Genomic DNA, 19,263 nt, shown 5'->3' with positions numbered 1-19,263 from the left:
TCACTCTCTTAGGTGTACTAAGCCTTGGCTGCTGTACAACTTAAGCAATTACCCCCCCTTCCTCTGAAACTTACAGCTTTTCTACTTAGCCATTAATTGTGTCCTGTCCCTTTTGGAAACCGGCATTCTAGATGTGGAAATACATAGACTGAAAATGTTCCTCCCCAGCCTTTAACTCTAAGAAGAGAGTCAGTTTTAAAATAGGACACTTTCAGTTTTGTTTTCAACCTTTATTACATTTTTGCATTTGAGATTCAAACCACTCTCTTATACCACACAAAAGGCATCCATTCTTGTGATTTTAAAGTGCATTTCCCCTTTAACTTTGTGTACAAAAATATGTATTTTTTTAAAACCTGTGGAACTTTCTCAACAAGGCACTTTTAGGCATGAAAATGAAGATGAGTCTCCGTTTCTACATTCACACACATAGAAGGAAGAGTGGACCACCACCATCACAGCTGCATTCTTGCTTGGAGTCTTCACGGGTCCAGCCGACTCGAGGAACTGATAAACAAGACTGTAAAAACATTCACAACCTTACAACCTGGGCTGCAACGCTTTACAACCATAACAAGGAAAAGCTGCCCGTCAGCACAGCTGTCCTTCCGCGTCCAGAGGTGTCCCACTTCAGGAAGCGAAGATACGCTGGCAAATCGTCTTCGATGACCCTGGGAGATCCCACTGTGTGTGTAACATCTTAGCGCCAATGTCAGTGATCATTTCGGGAGAGACAGGCCGTCAGGACCTCCCAGAGCCGACAGCCATGTGCTTTCTCCAGCACACCACATCCATTCGAGGGATTTAACATGAGGAAAACAGGAAAGACACCGAGGTTTCCACTCAGTGTCCATTGAGAGGGAAGACCTAGCCAACGGCGCTTCTGAAAAGTGAGCACTTTTTTGGTTTATAAACATATATATACAAGCCATTTAATGTCCCAGTGACTACAAGTAACGCTTGTTTTAAAAAAAGCAAATTATATGCAAAGATCAAAACCACAAAACATTCTTTTAGCAGTTCAAGATTTACATCTTTAAGAAACATTGAGAGAGTAATGTTTTGCCACCATTAAAATTAAATCTTAGAGAGAAATAAACTCTACCTTGACTCTGAAATTGTTTTCATTTCTGGAGAACTACATAACTCCATTGTTTCTCACCAGCTCTCCTATAACAAGAATACTTAAAAAAAGCAAACAAACTCACCCAAATGCTTCACATCTTCCAAGAAACACTGAAAGCTTATTGTTTAAAACCTGTCTTTAGATAGTCTAGCTTATTTATTGCACCTAATTTGCAAATGCTCCCCAGGACATATGGGGGAATAAATATGAAACAGAAATGGAGCTGCCTCCCCATCCATGGACAGCTGCACCAGCGGCAGAAGGCTGGTCCTTTGGGGGCAAGTTGGGAAGGGGGCCACGTGTCATCATAACCAAGAGCTGTCTGAGGGTCAAACCTACAGGTCAGGCTGCATTCGTATCTCCAACTAAGAAACCTGTCACTTTCCACGGGGAGGGGGAAGGGTAAGCTGGGACCAAGTGAGAGAGTGGCATGGACATATATACACTACCAAATGTAAAACAGATAGCTAGTGGGAAGCAGCTGCATAGCACAGGGAGATCAGCTTGGTGCTTTGTGTCCACCTAGAGGGGTGGGATAGGGAGGGTGGGAGGGAGACACAAGAGGGAGGACATACGGGATGTATGTATATGTAGAGCTGATTCACTATGTTATACAGCAGAACTAACACATCATTGTAAAGCAATTATACTCCAATAAAGATGTTAAAAAAAAAAAGGACAGCTGCAAAGCTCATTGGTGAGCCTATTTTTGGCTAGGTAAATGAATCATGGACACAAACAATATTAAAGTAATTCAGTTGAAAGAAAGCATACAACACACAAACTTGGGGGTAGAAAATGATTGTGGCCTTGAATTACCCACGTGCACAATCTCCTTTGCATGGAAAATTCCCTTTCTCCCTGCTCTTTGTCTGCTGTTGACCTGCTGTTATCAGTTCTGATTGGTTTTTTTCCCCACCTTTGTTTAGTACCAGTTGTAAGAATTATCAATTGAGTTTCAAGCTATTTCCACTGGAAGAAAAGAAAGCTGTATTTCTTAATTAAAATGGTGACATTATGACCTTGCAAGTGAGGAAAAAAAAAAAAAGAAACGGGTCACTTTCTGCAGTGTGTCACCTGTCTACTGCCGGTGAGCTAGGAACAAGGAGAAGGCCCGTAGGAGGAGCAGGTCCCGAGGCCATCTGCTGATTTCCTGGGACAGAACCACCCCAAAAGGAGACAGACTGATTGGTAAAGAGGAGACAGTATTTTTCAGACGCTGCAACCTCATTGCATTACGGTGCTGACGGGGAACTCGGGCGGGCACTTGCTTTAGTAGAGAAGGGTCTTTGCCAGCGGGTGAGGACTTGCCTGGTGGGGTGAGCAACCCAGGTGCACCGGCAGGGGGCTTGCAAGCAGTGCCCCTGGCAGAAAAGCAGGGGTCAGCTGGGAGGAAAGAGGGGTGGGGGAGCGTTTGTGGTGTGTTAAAAGACATACTTATCACTGAATTACCGTATTTCAAATTCTGACATAGGAATGCCTTAAGATCCTTATTACTGAAAACCATACAGAAGTCACTTGAGGCATTTTTCTTACGAACAGAGAACGATCTTGATACCTTTGGTCTGTTAATAGGGAAAGGACAGTACACCTTGTACCCTTCATAAACTGGAGGAGGAGGGTGGGGACTTCCTAAAGCAAAATAAATTCATGACCTATATAAGATCAGTTTTGCTCCCCATGGTGTAGATTTACACTATTATATAATAGTTCTGATCACCAGATTTGTAACACAGGGAGTACTGTCTGTGTACTTGATGTAAGACATGCTTAGATAAAACCCAGTTCTGCCCAATGTCAGCATAAAATAAAAAATGTGATTGTCCCATAAATTATCATGTAACCCCCAGTGCTGCCCACCTAGAGAGACATAAAAAATAAAGCAGTAGATTGCAGACTAGTCACAGCCAGATTTAGGAACAAGAACTCCGTGGAACACCACTTAAGAGCATTTAAAAAGTCAAAACTTTTTAAAGTTCAAAAAAGAAAAAACCCAACCACAAAACTCTAGGAGCCAAGACACTCCAGACCTGCTTGATACTAATTTACAAAGCCACAGAAGCTGGGAGGTCTCTTCCAACTGATCTGGATAATGCAAGCGAAAGAAGACTCTTTGCTTGCAGAGTCCAGGAGCTGTGCCCCCAAATCCAGGCAGTGGGGCATCCCTCTTCCTTCCTCCCTGAGGAAGACCTCACTTTAGTAAGGTCAGGCAAAAGAAAAATGAGGCAGTCATTTAGCTAAGCTCCAAAAACAAAAACAGAACAGAAAAAGACCCCAACCTTCTACAAATACACATGTAAAAATATTTTTAAACACCCCCAAGGACCAACCAATTTTGCCCAAGAAAAGTCACAGGGTTTGGGGGTCCATCTGACAAGGAAAGTCCCAGGAGTCTCACAACAGTATGAACAACAGACTTTTAATGCTTTAGTCCAATGTGGTTAAGAACAAATAATCTCTGGTATTTCAGAGTTGGCAAACAGCGAAAACGACATCTGAGAACTCGGTGAGGTTCTTCTCCCCTATCCCTTTACGTACCCACACACCATAGGTAAGAACAACCAAATCAAAGTCCGTGAGGGCTTGTAAGGTGCTGTTTACAACGTGGATATTGTAAATCACAGTCAAGATACAACCAAGCACTTCCTGAAGGTGCCGAGGATACACTTAATCTGCAAATCCAAACGTCCTGAGCACAGCGTAAAAGATGACTCTCCAGGAAAAGAGATCCTAAAATCCTTTTGTGAAGAAAGAGACACGGGCAAACCAGCTTGGCAAGTTACAGCAAGTCTTGTAATTGAGCCCTCGGGTGACTCAGGGTAAGTAAGAGTGCGTGCTTAGAAAGCTCCCCCCAGCGCCAAGAGGTGGAGCTAAAAGTGTCCCACTCCTGACTGTCCTGCCTGGCATCAGCCTGCCATGGGTGGTGACACCGCACAGGAGCCGGTTGACTTTTCATAGCTGGTGTGTTGTCCTCTGCTGGGATATCTAAGTGGGGTCAGAAAAAGGAAATGCTTGTCTCCGTCATGAGCTGATCTGCCTTTATTATCTTTTCCTGAACTGCAAATGAACTGTGGAAGAAAATCAAATGCACAGAGATAAAGTGTGAAGCCCACGTAGACACGGGGCAGCTGCAACAGGCAGGGAGGCCCTGGGTGGCCGGGGAAGACCACAAGAAGAGGGGGCTGGGGGCTTTCCAGGGGACTGACTTCCCACACCCGAGGGGAGAGGGGCTCCTCGTCACTGAGCCACCATCCTCCGGCCTGGCCAGCGCTGCCTGCAGGCCTGGGTCCTGTCCAGACCGTTTCCAGCACCATCCTGCTCAGACCCTCGCTGCCACCACGCGGGTGCCAAACAGACCGGCACACCCATCTCCTCTGAGTGTGAACCCAGTTCTGTGATCTAAGCCTGGCTGGCTTGGCTGCTTGAAGAAAAAAAGTGACTAGGATCCTTTCTTTTAGAAAACTGTGCCCGATGGCAGTTCAGCTTTTCTTTGGGCTTCCATCTCCATCCTGGGGTGATGCAGCTCGGCTCCATCCCAGGCCGTCACTAATAGTAGGGCCCCAGCTTCTCGTATCCTAAATAACTAGGCCACTCCGGAAACAGACCATAGGAACACCGAGGGCTTCCAAACTGGTCAAAGGCTATTCCAAAATCTGGTCCATTTGGTGGCTGGGCTGTTCCCTGGGTGGATTTCAACTCTGCCCGGATGATCCTATAGTTTTTGCCTTTATTGCTGTCCCAGTACGTCTGTCCGTTGCACTCATAGCACACGGCAAACTCCATCCTCTCATAAGACTGAATTTTTTCAGGCAAGCTGATTTCAAAGGAGAACGTGTCCTTGTCTGAACCTGCGTACGTGTCCTTCACGTACCAACAGGGAAAGTCTGTGAAGCTTTTCCAGGTGTCGAATGTCATTCTGACTTTCACCATTTTCTCGAATGCGAGGTTCTGCACCTTCACCGTGCCTGCAATGGCTCTGTCCTTCAAGACGCAGTTCTCCAGGCAGACGTGGTCGGTCCGAAGCCGATTTCTGAAGTCCAGGTAGTCTGCAGAGGGCTGTGAGAAATCCAGCACAAAGCTCTCGCTCTCTGCTGTTGTCAGACTCACAATGCTGTCCAGGAGCTCGGTGATGTTCAGTGGAATATCTAACGGGTCATCAAACTCGGAGAACACTTTGACCATTGTCAGGGCCAGCCCTTGGTTGTCTGCAAAGGACACCCGCTTCTTCACCTTCTTCTCCTGGACGGTCGGGGCCACCGTCCCACTGGCTTCATTCTTGCTGCTCAGCTGAATACAAGGCCTCAGGGGTTTGCTTGGCTTCGGAGAGATCTGGAAGGCAAACCGCTCTCTGCGCAAGGAGGGGGCCATGCAGCTGTACCTGCACTCAATGTCCACAGCCATCACGGGGTTAGAGCAGGCTAGAACCCTGGCCAAGGGGAAAGAAAGAAACAGCAAGGAGGTCAGAAAGATGTTCAGACTCATCCCAGGGACCAGCGAACTACGTTTGCCTTCATCGTTGCCCACGTGGCTACAGCTCAACATTAGCTCAAGTGTGGTCCAGTGTGACCTTGGTTTCAGGGGAGATTAAGAGTGTAAAGTGGGGGGCGGGGGGAAGAGGCCCAAGGTTAAAACAAACAAAGAAGTATGGAACCACTGGTTTTAAAACTAGTTCACGGGTTTCCCTGTCAGGACTTGTTGGGGCCTTCAGTATACTGATGGGCCATGGGGAATAATGAAAACAGCGTGCTGTTTGCAGAATTTCCTAAACTTATCCCAAACAAGGAAAGTCTTTTTTTTTTTCTGGTGGAGCACCTTGCTGAACGCAGTTTGGCAAATACTGCTTTCCTCCGATAAAAAGAAATTAATTCATCCCACAAATACTGATTGGTGTTTGCTATGTGCCAGGCATGGTGCCAGAGACTGGGAATCAGGAGTGAAGACAGACCCACACCTGCTTTCATTCAGTGTACAGTAGATTTTTAGATTCTAGTATATCTTACTTTTAAAAAGTGCCAGCAATTTAGTATTTTTAAATCTTTTATATCAGTGAATAATTGTGTTTTTCTACAGTGAAAATAGCCTCTATAAGAATAAAAAGCAAAGAGAATCATGCTAAAGATTAAATTAAATCTGACTTCATAGAAACAATGTTTTTCTATAAGTGAAAAGAATAAGTAAAACCAAAAAACCAAAGACTGGGAAAACATTTTCCAAAAAGCATAGCAGCAAACTGTTAATACTTTAATATATAAAGAGTTTTTATAAAATAATAACAAAGTCAAATATTCCATGTAGAAAAATGAGCAAGGAGCATGAATAGACAATTCATGAAAGAAATTTAAAAGTGCCTCATAAATATGCAAAATGTCCAGAATTACAAGTAATTTAAGAAATTCAGATTAAAAAACAATACCTGTTTTTACCTAGTGAGTTAGGAAAGAATTTTAAAAGATAATACAAATAGCTGTATTAGTCTTAATGGGCACAACCTTTCTAAATCATCATTTTGGGTTCTAATATCACATACAGGTATTAATCTTGGAAATAATTAAAATTGCACGAAGGTTAATGTACTAAAATGTTCAGTGCAACATTATGGGGGGAAAAGGGGTGAGAAAATAAACTAAATGACCAATAACAGGTATCCAATTAAATCAAGTACACCATATCCATGTGATACAATTTTATATCATCATTAAAACCATTATGTGGAAAAAGATTTAAATGGCATAAAAATTTATAATATATGATTAATATAGAAAATGGAGAAGATAAATTGTACATAGAGACTAGACTTCTAGGGGAAAATATTATGTATATGCACAGAAAAAAGACTAGTGATATAATTAAAACTGTCATAATTTTCCAGGTGATGGGATTTCAGGAAATTTCTGTTTTCCTGCTTTGTACTTTCTTGTATTTTCTAAAATAATAGACCTTCTCTAATCAAGAAAACAAAAGGAATCTAATAAAACACCTCAAATATTTTAAGATTTGCCAAAAACTCACCCAACACTATTGCCTCACTAAAGCCAAGCCATTTTTATTCTGATTACCATGGCAAATTGATATTCTGATTTGACAGTTCCAATGGGCTAACTGAAGAAGTCAGCGATGAAATCAGGATTAAAATCTCTAGTCTGAGAATCACAGAACACAGATCTGGATTAGCTGCCAAACACATCTCCCCTCACTACGGCAAAGGTGTCGGTGTGTGGTGGTGTGCTGGGGTACCAGCTCTCAGGCCTCCCGATCCCCCCCCTCCTGGGAGGTGCTGTGGGGTGATGGTGGTAGTTCAGGAGAAGGACAGGCAAAATGTCACTCATCATCTGACAAGAGTGGGGACCACTGGTCCAACAAATAATATCAGTCCAATAAATAATATCTCATTTTCAACTTCTGATTTCGTTTAATCAAATATATTTAAAAAATGAGAAAGGATGAAGACGTATTGGGCTTGATCTCATTTTCAAATAAAACCACCAAAAAACCCAGCACTTCTCCAAGATTCAGGAATCACTTAGTGATGACCAAGGTGGAGAAACACAGACATTCAGAGACAAAACAATAATAATACAAATACCTGTATTAGTCTGAAAAGGCCCAACCTTTCTAAATGTTCTTATCTTAATTTATAGCCATAATGTAGTTATCTAGACATGCATTTTAAAGGATATCTTATCCTTTAAATAAGGATATTTAAATATCCTTTAAAAATAAAGGATATTTGAGGATATTTAAAGGATAAGATATTTAAATATCCTTTAAATATCTTATCCTTTAAATATCCTTAAATAGCCTTATAGTTTCTCCTCTGACAAAGTTAAATGAGTAAAAATTTTAGGAGCAAATTGGCTATTATCTTTTCTTTTGTTTTTTAAATTTATCTATTCTTTTATTTATTTATTTTTGGCTGCGTTGGGTCTTCGTTGCTGCACGTGGGCTTTCTCTAGTTGCCACGAGCGGGGGCTACTCTTCGTTGCGGTGCGCGGGCTTCTCATTTCGGTGGCTTCTCTTGTTGCAAAGCATGGGCTATAGGTGCGTGTGCTTCAGTAGTTGTGGCACGTGGGCTCAGTAGTTGTGGCTTGCGGGCTCTAGAGCGCAGGCTCAGTAGTTGTGGTGCACGGGCCCAGTTGCTCCGTGGCATGTGGGATCTTCCTGGACCAGGGCTCAAACCCATGTCCCCTGCATTGGCAGGCGGATTCTTAACCACTGCGCCACCAAGGAAGTCCCTATTATCTTTTCTTATACCCATTCAATTGTTCTGGAAAGGAAAGTTCTGACTGAATTGGGCAAGAGAGATTTTAAAAAAAAAGTCAGTGGGTTCAACATAAAAAAACAAAACAAAAAACCTATACTTACAAAGTACTTGAATTTTTCTTTTCCCCGTTCATTGCAAAACTTTGTTAGAATGCATTGGAATCACACGTTCAGTTCTACTTTTAATACAGGTAGTTTTTGCTTTTTAAATTAAATGTTAATTAAAAATAACCAAACAGCAGGCAAAGCCTTGCATCCCAGCCCCTCCCATTCTGCCCACCCCTGACAACCTGGGTGTGAACTGAGGAAGGAGGGGTTCCTCCTCTGCCGTAGCCGCTTCCTCCCTGCCTGAGTCAGCACAAGGTCAACTGCAAGCTCTCTAAGAGTGTCCCGCAGGCCTGCAAACCACCCTCAGGCATGCTTTCCCACCACCTTAAAACAGCTCATTAGAAAATGACTGGGAAACTCGCAAGCTATTTTGGAAACAGAATTCTAAAACAAGGGGATCAGGCAAAGAATCTGCACACTTGCAGTCGACTACAGTCACTCTCAAGGTCTAATCCTGCAGGTTAGAAAGGCTTAGTTGAAGGCCTTGGTAAAGTTTCACTGTTTGGACCCAGCAGTATAAACGTGCCCCTGAGATCCCTTTTATCACCAAGCTTTAAGGACTGGGGGTGAGGAGGTGAAGCTGGAGTCGGAGCCAGAGGTAATTAAACAATTCCACTGGCACTTTCTGGAGCCGAATTGGTTTTGCAGCATTCTCCATGAAAGGCAAAAGGAAGGTGAACCACCTGGCGGCCCAGGCATTCTTCCCAGACTCCTGCTCCAGGCCCATTGCACAAGCACCCCTACCCAGAATCCCTTCACTTTTTTGGTGTCACCAGCACTGGCGGGGAGGTCACTAACCCCGATGGCTTCAGAAGAGGGTGCAATCTGACTCTTGGCTCCCTTGCCTATCCTCACAGGTAGATTCCAGCTTTTATTAACCAGATCGGTCTCCAAGAACTGGTGCACCGAAGTGCTGGTTTGGTGTAAGCCTTCCTGATCCTCTGCTCAGAAATTCCCACGTGGACCATCACAGGGACGACCAACACCCAGACGTACTCCTAGCCACGGAGACATGCAAGGTAATAGTTTCCTAAGTCGCTGAAAGGAAGGCACCTGGACGAGTGTTTTGTCCTCAAATGGCATGAAAATTATCAGTTCCAACACAGGACGCATCAGGCTGTACCTCAGGGCCCCTCTTGTGACAGACTCTTTGGCCACTCTGCCCTTTCCCACGCCCAAGCCAGGGAATATGAGTCACCAAGGTTGGTCTGGGAGAAAAACCAGAATGAGATGTGGACACACAGTTGAACCAGCACAGCATGACATGGGACCTGGATACCAGTTTGTTGCAGGACAGGGTCACGAGACTGTGAGTAGCTGTTACTCAGACCAGTATGGATTCTCAAAACCTTTGCTTCCAAATAGATGCCTAGGAGATCAATTTTGCCCCATGAGAGCCTGGACATGCCCAAGGGTAGATTTCAGTGTTTCTGGTCAAAAGAGGGCAAACCCTAACACGCCATACAAAAACAGAACATGGATAGTTTTGCATAAATGCTTTCCGTGTTCCTCTAGTGACAAACAACAGACCCTCTCAACCAGGATTAGATATTGTGGTGATTTTTCTCTAAAAACTATCAACTTGTACAGAAAATAACCCCATGACCTTCACAGTTCCAGGCGGCTGAGCTACTGACTCTCTGGCTGTGCCTTTTATAGGAAGCAAATCTTTCTCTTTTGTATTGAGGCCAACACATTGCCTCCTCCATTCTCTTGTACTCTGATAAGTAAAGACAGAAAAATCAGACGCACCAAGAACCCACCAGGAACACTGAAACAGCGTTAGGTAAGCGTTCGCAACCAGGTTACCAGGTATAATTTTTTAAAAGACAGGGCCACTTATCCCTTCGGCATTTCTTTATTCCCTCCAAAAAGGTTTGGCTGCCACAGTATGAGTAAAGTTGGCATCTTTCCCTTGGTACTCAGACCATGGGGCCCTTATTCACAGCCCTAGAAGCCACTTGGACTCCTCTATTCTGTCACCATCATCCAAAGCATCTTTGAGATAAATATCTGTGGATGAGGCTGCATATTATAGGAAAGAGATAAGTAAAATGGCAGTGTCTGCCATCTAAAAATGTCCAATGTGAGACACAGCGCACTGGCCTAGGAATGCCTGCACCTGGCTGTGCCACTTGGGGCAAGTCACTCAACCTCTCTGGGCTTGAGCTTTCTCCTCTGAGATCCCTTCCAGCTCTGACATTCCTGGTTGCTAATACTGCCTGATGGTTCTCTTCTCACTAACTTTTCCCTAAATACCTCAACTTTACTTTTGTGGTAAGTCCTCCAGCTGTCTTCACTTTAGTCTTGGCTCCTGGATAACCCTGCCAAGTGAACCATTTCCTCTTCTCTGCACCCCAGCCCCCAAAGCCCTAACACTCTCTTCTCCTGGACCCTGGGTCTCCCAAGGAGGCCTGACCACGCAGACCACAGGCTCCAACATCTTCTAGCAACTCTCCAAGTCCTCAAGTCTCTCCTCAACCTTCTCCTCCTCTGCGGGAAACAATACCAGGACAGAGCCCAAATCTTCTAGTATGTTCTGGGCCCCCTACCCCCTCTTTTGCACTGAGTCCCTTCCACACCCCTTTCTCTGGATTCAAAAGGGTGGCACGAACAGGACACAGGGGCAGACCAGAGCGTCCTGCCCTCTGTGTCCTGGTCCCACCAGGCCCGGGCTGCACCCCGCCCCCAACCCCTCCCCGAGGTCCTTCGCCTGTCCGGAACCCACCTGTTGGGCCGCGGGGAAGCCCCCTCTCCAGCTGTCTCGCTGCATCGGAAAGCCCGGAGGGAGGTGGCAGGGGAGGCTGCCGCTACCAGACTACGTGAGCCTCGGTGTGTCCGGGAGGCAGGCCTTGGGCTGGGTTCCCGGAGTTGTGACCGGCAGGGGGAGGAAGACGACGAGGAGGAGGAGCCCTAGTTATCACACCAGGGCGGGGCGGCAGGGCCACCCGAGGCGGAGCGGCGCCACGAGAGCGTCCCCGCGCGGCCACCTCGCCCCCGCTGGCCCGGGACAGCCCGTCTGGGGACCGGGAACCGGAGGTGGCTCTGCTCCGGGAGGCCCCGGCCGCCGCAGCGCCCTGTGTCCCGTCGCCCTCGGCGGCCTGCGAGATCACCAAGTGTGTTTCCCTACGTTGTACCGGGAAATCGAGGCCGGGGGAGCGACGAAGCGACTTTCCCTTGTGCTGAGACCCCATCGCTCAACTCCGGGGACACCCTCTAGAAGTGTCGGGTCCCAGGTGGAAAAGCCTTGTGTCAGGTTCGTACTCAGCACAATAGGGAGTAAGAGTATCTGAAGTCCCAGCCCCAGCCTCCGGGCCGCCCGTCGCGGCCGGGACCCCCACCTCGGTGCATCACGTGGGTCCGGCCAGGCTCCATCCCACCTCTGGTCCCTGGATTGCCCTCCCCACGTGGAAGCAACAGCCTCCTTGAGCCCTTCTAAAGTGTCCCACTCCCAGAGTGTAATTGCAAGTTGGACGGAGAAAGTGTAGGTGGCACGACCAAAGAGGGTCCCCGCTACGCGCCCTCGCCGCCGTTTCCGCGGCCGGGCAGCCGGCCTTGCGGGCTTGGGAGGGACGTACCTGGTACAGCTCATAAGCCCCGAGGTGCGGAGGCGCCAGCCCGCGGCAGCATCCGCGCCGGGGTGGCAGGGGCAGCGGCGGCGACGGCAGGAGCGGGGGCCGGGGCTCAGGTCGGCGCCCTTCACGGGCAGCCGCATCCGTCCGTGCGCGAGAGCTGCCCGCCCGCCTCCTCCCTGCGGCCCCTCACCCGGGACTCGGCCTCCCAGCCGCCGCGCGGCTCCCTTTAACTTTCCGACCACCTCTCCCCACTCGGGATGTTATCCCAGACCCCCTTTCACGTGAACGCCCCCCACAGCCAATGGGCGCGCCCGGGACGCGCGCCGTCGACCAATGGCCGTGGAGCCGCGGTCCTCCAGAGCACCGCCGCGCCACGTGATCGGCTGCGCGCCCGGAGTGATAGGGCTGGCGTCCAGGGCTTGCGAAGAGGGCGGTGGGTCACAATTTCATCAGAAGCCCGAGGACCGGCGCCAGGGGGCAGAGGCACTTTCCTACAGCCTAGCATCCCGTTACAGCAAGAGGGCTGGACGCCGGTGGCTGGCAGAGTTCCCTCTCCCTAGGCAAAGTTCTAGCCGGGCAAAGTCATCCTACACCCGCGGACCTGGTTGCGGTTGCATTCAGCCGTCCCGCCGCCCCGCCTTTGTCTTACACTTCAGCTACCGGGGGTTCGCAGATGACCGTTACTTCCCCCATCACACGTGGAGCCCAGAGGAGCCCCGAGAGAATGCCAAATGCGTTCCCCTCCGTTTTAGGTGGAGCCTTTTTGGGATCAGTATCCCCAGGTCCAGTGATAGTGTTGGAAGTAAGTAATTACTGAACGCTTGCTTTGTGCCCATCACGGTCCAGGTGTTACTGTGAAAGGAATACAGTAAAATCCTTTTTATGAAGTTGTTATTGGGGCAAAGGACCAATACCCATCTCACAGAATACCGCATATATAGTTGAGGGTTTCTCAGGTAGGTATATTTTCGAGGAAACTACCTGAATTGAATCTGTATGAACAGATTCAGCCTGTACCACAGGGCCTCAGTGATCTCTGTGCTATGCCTTGAGATCTGTAGAGAATGAGGAGCTTAGAAGAGAGCTTAGAAGCCCCTTGTCCCATATGAGATCAATTTAAATATGCATGTATATAGTCATATATATTATCTCCTTGGTGATCAGCTCTGTGCTAGCCACTTCAGGGATGAGAATCCCAGTTTTCCAGTTTTAATGAATTTTGGAAATTAACATAGGATTGCCAGCTTTCTAAAGTGCCAAGTAAAGACACTAAAACAAACAAATCCTACCATCTTCTGTTACCATCTTTTATTTTTAAAAGAAGTACTCTTTAACAGCAATAACAGTAAAATGCAGGAAGGGCATAATCTTGGAGTAGAGGCTAATCCTTCACATTGCATATGTTTAGCTTTATGAAAATTCATTACATTGACTATGGCATATGGGAATTTCTGCTGTAAGAGATTTTAAAGCAGCTTCTAATTTTACTAGGAATGTAAGACAAAAACGCTAGTCCATACAGTAATCCAGTCGAAGCCTTCAGCTCCGTGGAGAGCTTCCCCAGACTCAGTCTTCCCGTCTGAAGGGTGATCATTAGTCCTCTTCCTTCTCCTTCAATGGACAAATCTGATAAAGGACCACCTGTGAAATTAGCTATTGGTAGGCGATTGGCAAATAAAGTTTCTGTGCAATATTCCCTTTGCCAACTCTAAACCCCCTTTTATTAGCTGATGAGTAGGTTGAAGATTTATGATGCCAAGTGCTGGCTATGTTTCTCAAGTGGAGGGAGCATGCTGGAGGAGTGGGCAGAGATAAAGAGCCAACAGGTATTGCAAAACGTATGCAGGCAAAGGGCGATCTGAACCAAACTGGGAACGAGTTGGGACAAGTAAATACGATTTTATAGTGTTAGGTTTTGGAAGCATCTTCCTTACATAGATCTAGGAAATCATCCCTGTGGTTTAGGTGACTATTTCAGACCGGGAGAGTGGGGCTAAACTTAGTTGTGGCACACCACAGTCTTGGCAGGTAGGAGTGTAGCGTCTATGAGTTTGCAAAGAGCGCAGTCTTTGCTATCAGAATAGAGCTGGGATGCAAGCTCTGGAGAACTGTTCCAGTAGAATTCACAGCAGTCCCGAGTCCCAGAACCTGAGAGCTGGACTGGCCCTTAGACACAGTCTTGTTTCACCCTTTCATTTTATAGCAACAAAGAGGGAAACTGAAAATGGAAAATTTCAACCCTTTAGTCAATGCATACCAAGTTCCTTTTCTAATATGTGGCTTTGAATTGTAGCCTTAATTTCATTTAATAAGCCAACCCTCCTCCCCACAAAAACCAAGAAGCCTAACAGTGGCTAAGCATAGCTAATGATCATTTTGCCATAAGCTGTTCTTTTTCATGGCTGTTAGTAGCACTGTCTTCTTCTTGCGCTTGGGCTCATCTGTGACTTTTTCAGTTCTCTCTTACACATTTGTTCATTCATTCAACAGCACACTATTAACTACCGTAAACCTGGGTGCTGGAAATGGAAAAATGAGTGAAATATTATCTTACTCTCGAGAAGCTCTTAAGCTAATATATAATGATGTGGGATGAATGTGTGAAAGGCAAATCTCTCTTAGGGGAGCTAAGAGGAAGACTGTGCATGTCTGGCAGTGGGGCAGGGGAGGGGAAGGTCTGAGAAGGCTGACCTTTGAGAAGTGACCGTTGAGCAGGATCCTGAAGGGGGAGTTAGAGTTTAGGGGTAATGGGAAGAGAGCATGGCAGGAATTGGAAATGGCACAGAGTTCTATATGTTCCCCCAAAGAATTTCCACGCCATTGATTAAAAATTAGATCCTCTTTCTGGCTTAAATATTGGACGCTGCTTCCTTCTGCATGTGTAAACAGCAGCTTTTTTGCTCATCCAGAAAGTTTGAAAATATATTGTTAATGCCTTATCTCCTCCTCAACTGAACACATTTCAAAAACAGCTCAAATCATGCAAGATTCTGGAAGGGAAATCTTTTTCTTTCTTTTTTTCTTCTTCTTCTTCAAATTCTAACATTGCTTCTCTTTGAATGAAAGTGATTGCAAAGTGAATCTAAATAAAAATAACCAGCATCGAGTCAGAACTAAAGAAGAGAACATTCTTTTGCTAGATCAGAATAGAAAGTGGGAAAGACTGTTTCCAAACTGCTTAAATCCATTTATATTTAGACGAGTGGAGTTGTTTGCACCTGTCAGAGCTGCAGACGTGCTCTGGGTGCATCATGTTACCTGGGGCCCTCTGCCCCTCTTTCAGACTTGACTGAAAGGGACTTGCTAGGTCATGTTTTATGGGACAGGCGGAGGAATACGAGCCAAGGGATTCTGTAAGCTTCTGTCTATGGAGAATGTGTCCTTAGCATGGGGAGAAGAGCTCGAGTAATTTACATGTCAAAGCTCCTAGAGCCCATCAGTGATTTACATGGTTGAAGGCTTCTGAGTTTCTATATGCTGCTGATGTAGGGACCACTCCTTTAAAAGTTACATATACAGAGCAGCTTTTATTCCCTAGCTTTATATCTTGTGCAGTGCTTTGTATGATCCAGATATATCTTTAATTTGCATTGTGTATTATTCTTATGAATATAAAATGAATACAAGATCACTGTAGACACTGTATTTTGTGGAAAATACAGAAAAATATAGAGGTGAAAACAGAATCAGTACCACCCAGCCATAACTACCAATGTAACTCACTGTCTTTTCTTTCAGTATTTATTCTGTGCATAAAACAGGATCATAGTATTGATACATATAAAATTTAATATCTTAATTTTTTAATCATGACTGCTCATTTTGAGTGTATTAGTATTATTATAATTTTTCTGACATGCTTTTTAATGACTGCATAATATTCCTTCATATAAAGAGACTATAATTTATTTTCTTATTGTGGGATACTTAGATTTTTTTCCAAATTTTCTCTATTGTAAGTAAACTTTGATAAGAATCTTCATATTTAAATCTTTGTCCACATCCCTGATTATTTCTTATAAGTCTGTTTCTGACAGGGTACAGATATTCTTCAGACTCTTGACTTGTATTGCCAAATCATTTTTAGGAAGATCAGTATTGACTTTTTATTCACTACTGGAGCAGTTTAAGAGTTAAGTAATCCTAATTAGGTCTTGGTTTGTGGACTTTGGACAAATTATACCTCATCTTACAAAAAAGCCATATGAGAATTTTCACTAATGAATCATATACTCTGTGCCTGGGTGAAAATAGCTACACACTTGTAGCTTTGAGTCTCAAAATACACAGCCAATTTGTGTTATGAATGGGGACTTCATAACCCATATTATTGACTTAAATGATATTAAGTGGTGGCTGGTCAGAGAGAAAGGCAGAGGCTGAGAACGTGGGGTACCACTTTGCCGCAGGCTTAAAAGGAACTAGGCAGAACCCAGTATGTATTTATATTCTTTGCTGATTCATCCCCCGTTTGTGACTGGTATGATCATAAATTATATTTGAACATATAACTATATACATGTGATGCAACGTGTACCATCCAGAATATCATGACAAGTGGCATGCGCTTTTGTGAGAATGACATGTCAAGCTGCTTTGAGGGTTATGACAGGCTGTTTGGCCTTGTGTGCCTTGGATCTTCAGCCTGTTCGGCTGCATGCCTCTGCCTCAGATACTGCAAGCACTTGGGGCTTTTGTGTAAACGATTGTATTTTGGCTGGTTCCATCCTGATCTTTACAAAACTGGCCTGGATTGTCCTCTTAGAAACAGGCAATGATATAATTTGTATAAAGAAAACAATGACTCACTAGAGGGGTGAGGAAAAAAGACTATTTAGGTACAGTAATTTCTAAATGTACACACTATGTTTTCCCACAACTTTACATTTCTATCACTCCTCTTTTTCTTTGAAATTTAGAGTCAGAAGCTGAACTGACTTCATGGTTTTCCTTCTGATCATTTGATATCCTCTAGAGAATTACAACTTAGAGACTGCATTCTTCCTTCTCTAAACTCAGGGTAATGATCTCTCCACACAGAGCCACAGGCTGTCGGGGCAGTTAAAGCTAGGAAGTCACCACATGTTGAGCATATTCTGTCTCTGCCCTCTGCCTTGCTCGCGTTCCCAAGGAGGCACAAATCTCAGGGAGCAGTGGGAGAGCCATCGTCTAACGTTGTTATTTCACCTACTGCATAATAAAATGCAGGGGACAATAGTGCATTTGTTGTAAAGGCTACTCAAGCTTGTTATAAAATTACACTTCACCAAAAACAACAACCTGATAACTATTTGTATGTCTTACTTGGCAAGCAGCCAGGGCGATAAAATATACAAAGCCAAACTTTGACATCTAAGCCTTGGAAATTGATATGACCATATAGTAAACCTTAGCAAAGATATCTGGCATGATTCCTATTTTCTTCTGTTAATACTTTGGTCATCTTCAAATGCAGAGCCCCTTATAAGTAGGGTCTGTTGTTTCCTATTTTTCTTATTAATCCAAAATGTGTAATAACTTAAGCTTTCTTCCCTGATTTTGACCCCGGCTCTTTTTCCTTCCTTCTTTCTTTCTTTTTTGGTATTGCTTTTTAGTTTGTAAAAATCTAGAAATTTCTCTCTCCTAAGATTAGTCAAGAAGCATTTCTCTTTTTTATAAATCAGCATTATCCATCAACTTTCAGGAACAATCCAAAGTCATAGGTGATGAGAAGAAGGAACATATTACAAAATATAAGAGAAGGTTTCTGGCTTAACTTCCTGTAAAGATTCCTAGGAAGACACATAAAAATATAAAAACTCATATAACCCTCATGCCCTAGACACAGTAAAATGTAGTTGATTGAGAGCTCGGTCATCTGGTGGTCCTGGATTTGAATACTGACTCTGCCACAATGAGCCGTGGACCTTGGAAAAATTACTACCCAACTTTGTGCTTCTGTTTTCCTATCTGTAAAATGGGAATACTAATACCTGCCTGGCAGGGTTACTCGGAAGATTTCCCAGAACACTTTCTGTGTAACCAGGATGACTCGTTCCACAAAACCCAAGTGCAATGAAAGTCACATTTCTGGATTATTCTAAATACAGTAAAATCTGGATCTGAACCCTCTACTTACCAAGTCCAGTAAGAAGCTTAACATCGGTTGTTGTGTGCAGCTTCTCAAAACTGGGAACAGGCCCTTTGTTCTTAGGCTCTGCGGTCACTGCCTGCTCCTTTTGCAGCCCACCTGCTGTGGAGGTCACATCCTCACCACCCACCTACTGCAGCTGCTGCTCAGGCAGGCTTCGGTGAGGCCCCCTTGGCAGGCCTGGCATGAAGGTCCTGCACTCCCGGATCTCAGCTTTTTCCATGTGAGCAGGATGTCAGCTTCCATCACCTGTGGAAACTTCAGATCCCACAGCTCCCAGGCTCTGGGATTCACCTCCTCTTCAGGGTGGATCTTTCTGCAAACCCATAGAAGCACCAGGCACTATACCCTCCCAGTCTTAGACAGTTCTGAACCCTTTCTGTAGGAGCCAGAATTCCCAAACAAAGGGTTGTATGGGGGCTATTTCTGCAGATGCTCCTGAAACTTGAAGGAACTGTTAGCACCTTGTTAGGGCTAAGAGTCAAGACTTTAGGGAAAAAAAGACCTACCCTTTTCTCTGGTGCAAGGTGTTGGGATATGTTAGAATAAAGCACAAACATATATGCTGACATATTTGTAAACTACCAAGCACATGGTAGATATTCCAAGGACATCACTGATTTGCCAAATACTCCCTCATTTGAGGGTAGGTGAAGAGAAACTACTAAGATATAGCTTAGGAAAAGGGGAAAGGGATATTCCTAAAGACTTGGGAAAGGAGCAGACCTCTGAAACAGGCTTACTACAGGAAACAAAAGAAAAATTTAAGGTATCTTTGATTACAAAAAGACATGGTCTTTGTAAATTACATAAAAAACTCAGATGAAAAGTTAGCAAGCTGATTTTTTTAAAATGTGCATTTGTCCTGTATGGTTCATTGCTTTCTTAGATAGTTCTGCCATATAATAATTTTTGTAGTAAACCCTTAGTAAAGTATAGCATGCACTTTGAAAAGTCAACAAATTTTAAGTGTATAGATTAATAAATTCTCATTATATCCATCCTCTAGCACCACAGAAACCCCTTTTATTCCCAATTCTTCTCACTCTTCCCCACAGGGGTAA

At 44.8% G+C, this 19,263-nt stretch overlaps 1 protein-coding gene and 1 long non-coding RNA gene across 3 annotated transcripts in view; one reads left to right on the top strand and one right to left on the bottom strand.

Annotated features, from left to right (window-relative positions):
• Nucleotides 1-215: 215 nt before the first annotated feature.
• On the bottom strand, nucleotides 216-12,300 carry PPP1R3B (protein phosphatase 1 regulatory subunit 3B). Of its 2 annotated transcripts, none has more exons than XM_007174049.2 (2): nucleotides 12,073-12,300; nucleotides 216-5,552 (listed from the first exon to the last, which is right to left on the bottom strand). In XM_007174049.2, exons 1-2 carry the CDS (start codon nucleotides 12,207-12,209, stop codon nucleotides 4,673-4,675), a joined length of 1,017 nt encoding a protein of 338 aa, XP_007174111.2. In that variant the 5' UTR covers nucleotides 12,210-12,300; the 3' UTR covers nucleotides 216-4,672. The 2 variants fall into 2 exon arrangements, with proteins under 2 accessions (XP_007174111.2, XP_007174112.1); XM_007174050.2 differs by lacking the exon at nucleotides 12,073-12,300 and adding an exon at nucleotides 11,223-11,383.
• Nucleotides 11,453-19,263, top strand: part of LOC130706112 (uncharacterized) — a 55,178-nt gene continuing 47,367 nt past the window's right edge. Inside the window, exon 1 of the long non-coding RNA XR_009006513.1 lies at nucleotides 11,453-11,750. This is a non-coding gene — a long non-coding RNA (uncharacterized LOC130706112). The remainder of the gene's footprint in view (nucleotides 11,751-19,263) is intronic.

This window comes from Balaenoptera acutorostrata, chromosome 21 (genome assembly GCF_949987535.1).
Source record: "Balaenoptera acutorostrata chromosome 21, mBalAcu1.1, whole genome shotgun sequence".
In the NCBI taxonomy this organism is placed as follows: Eukaryota; Metazoa; Chordata; class Mammalia; order Artiodactyla; family Balaenopteridae; genus Balaenoptera; species Balaenoptera acutorostrata.
This window is presented reverse-complemented; position numbering and strand designations above follow the sequence as displayed.

What these genes read in the sequence shown, in the direction of transcription:
- PPP1R3B (XM_007174049.2), bottom strand. Translation starts at nt 12,209, where the DNA reads ATGCGGCTGCCCGTGAAGGGCGCCGACCTGAGCCCCGGCCCCCGCTCC. An exon ending in GGGCTTATGAGCTGTACCAG is followed by an intron (nt 5,553 to 12,072) that starts GTACGTCCCTCC and finishes CCCCTTGGCCAG; the next exon opens with GGTTCTAGCCTGCTCTAACC.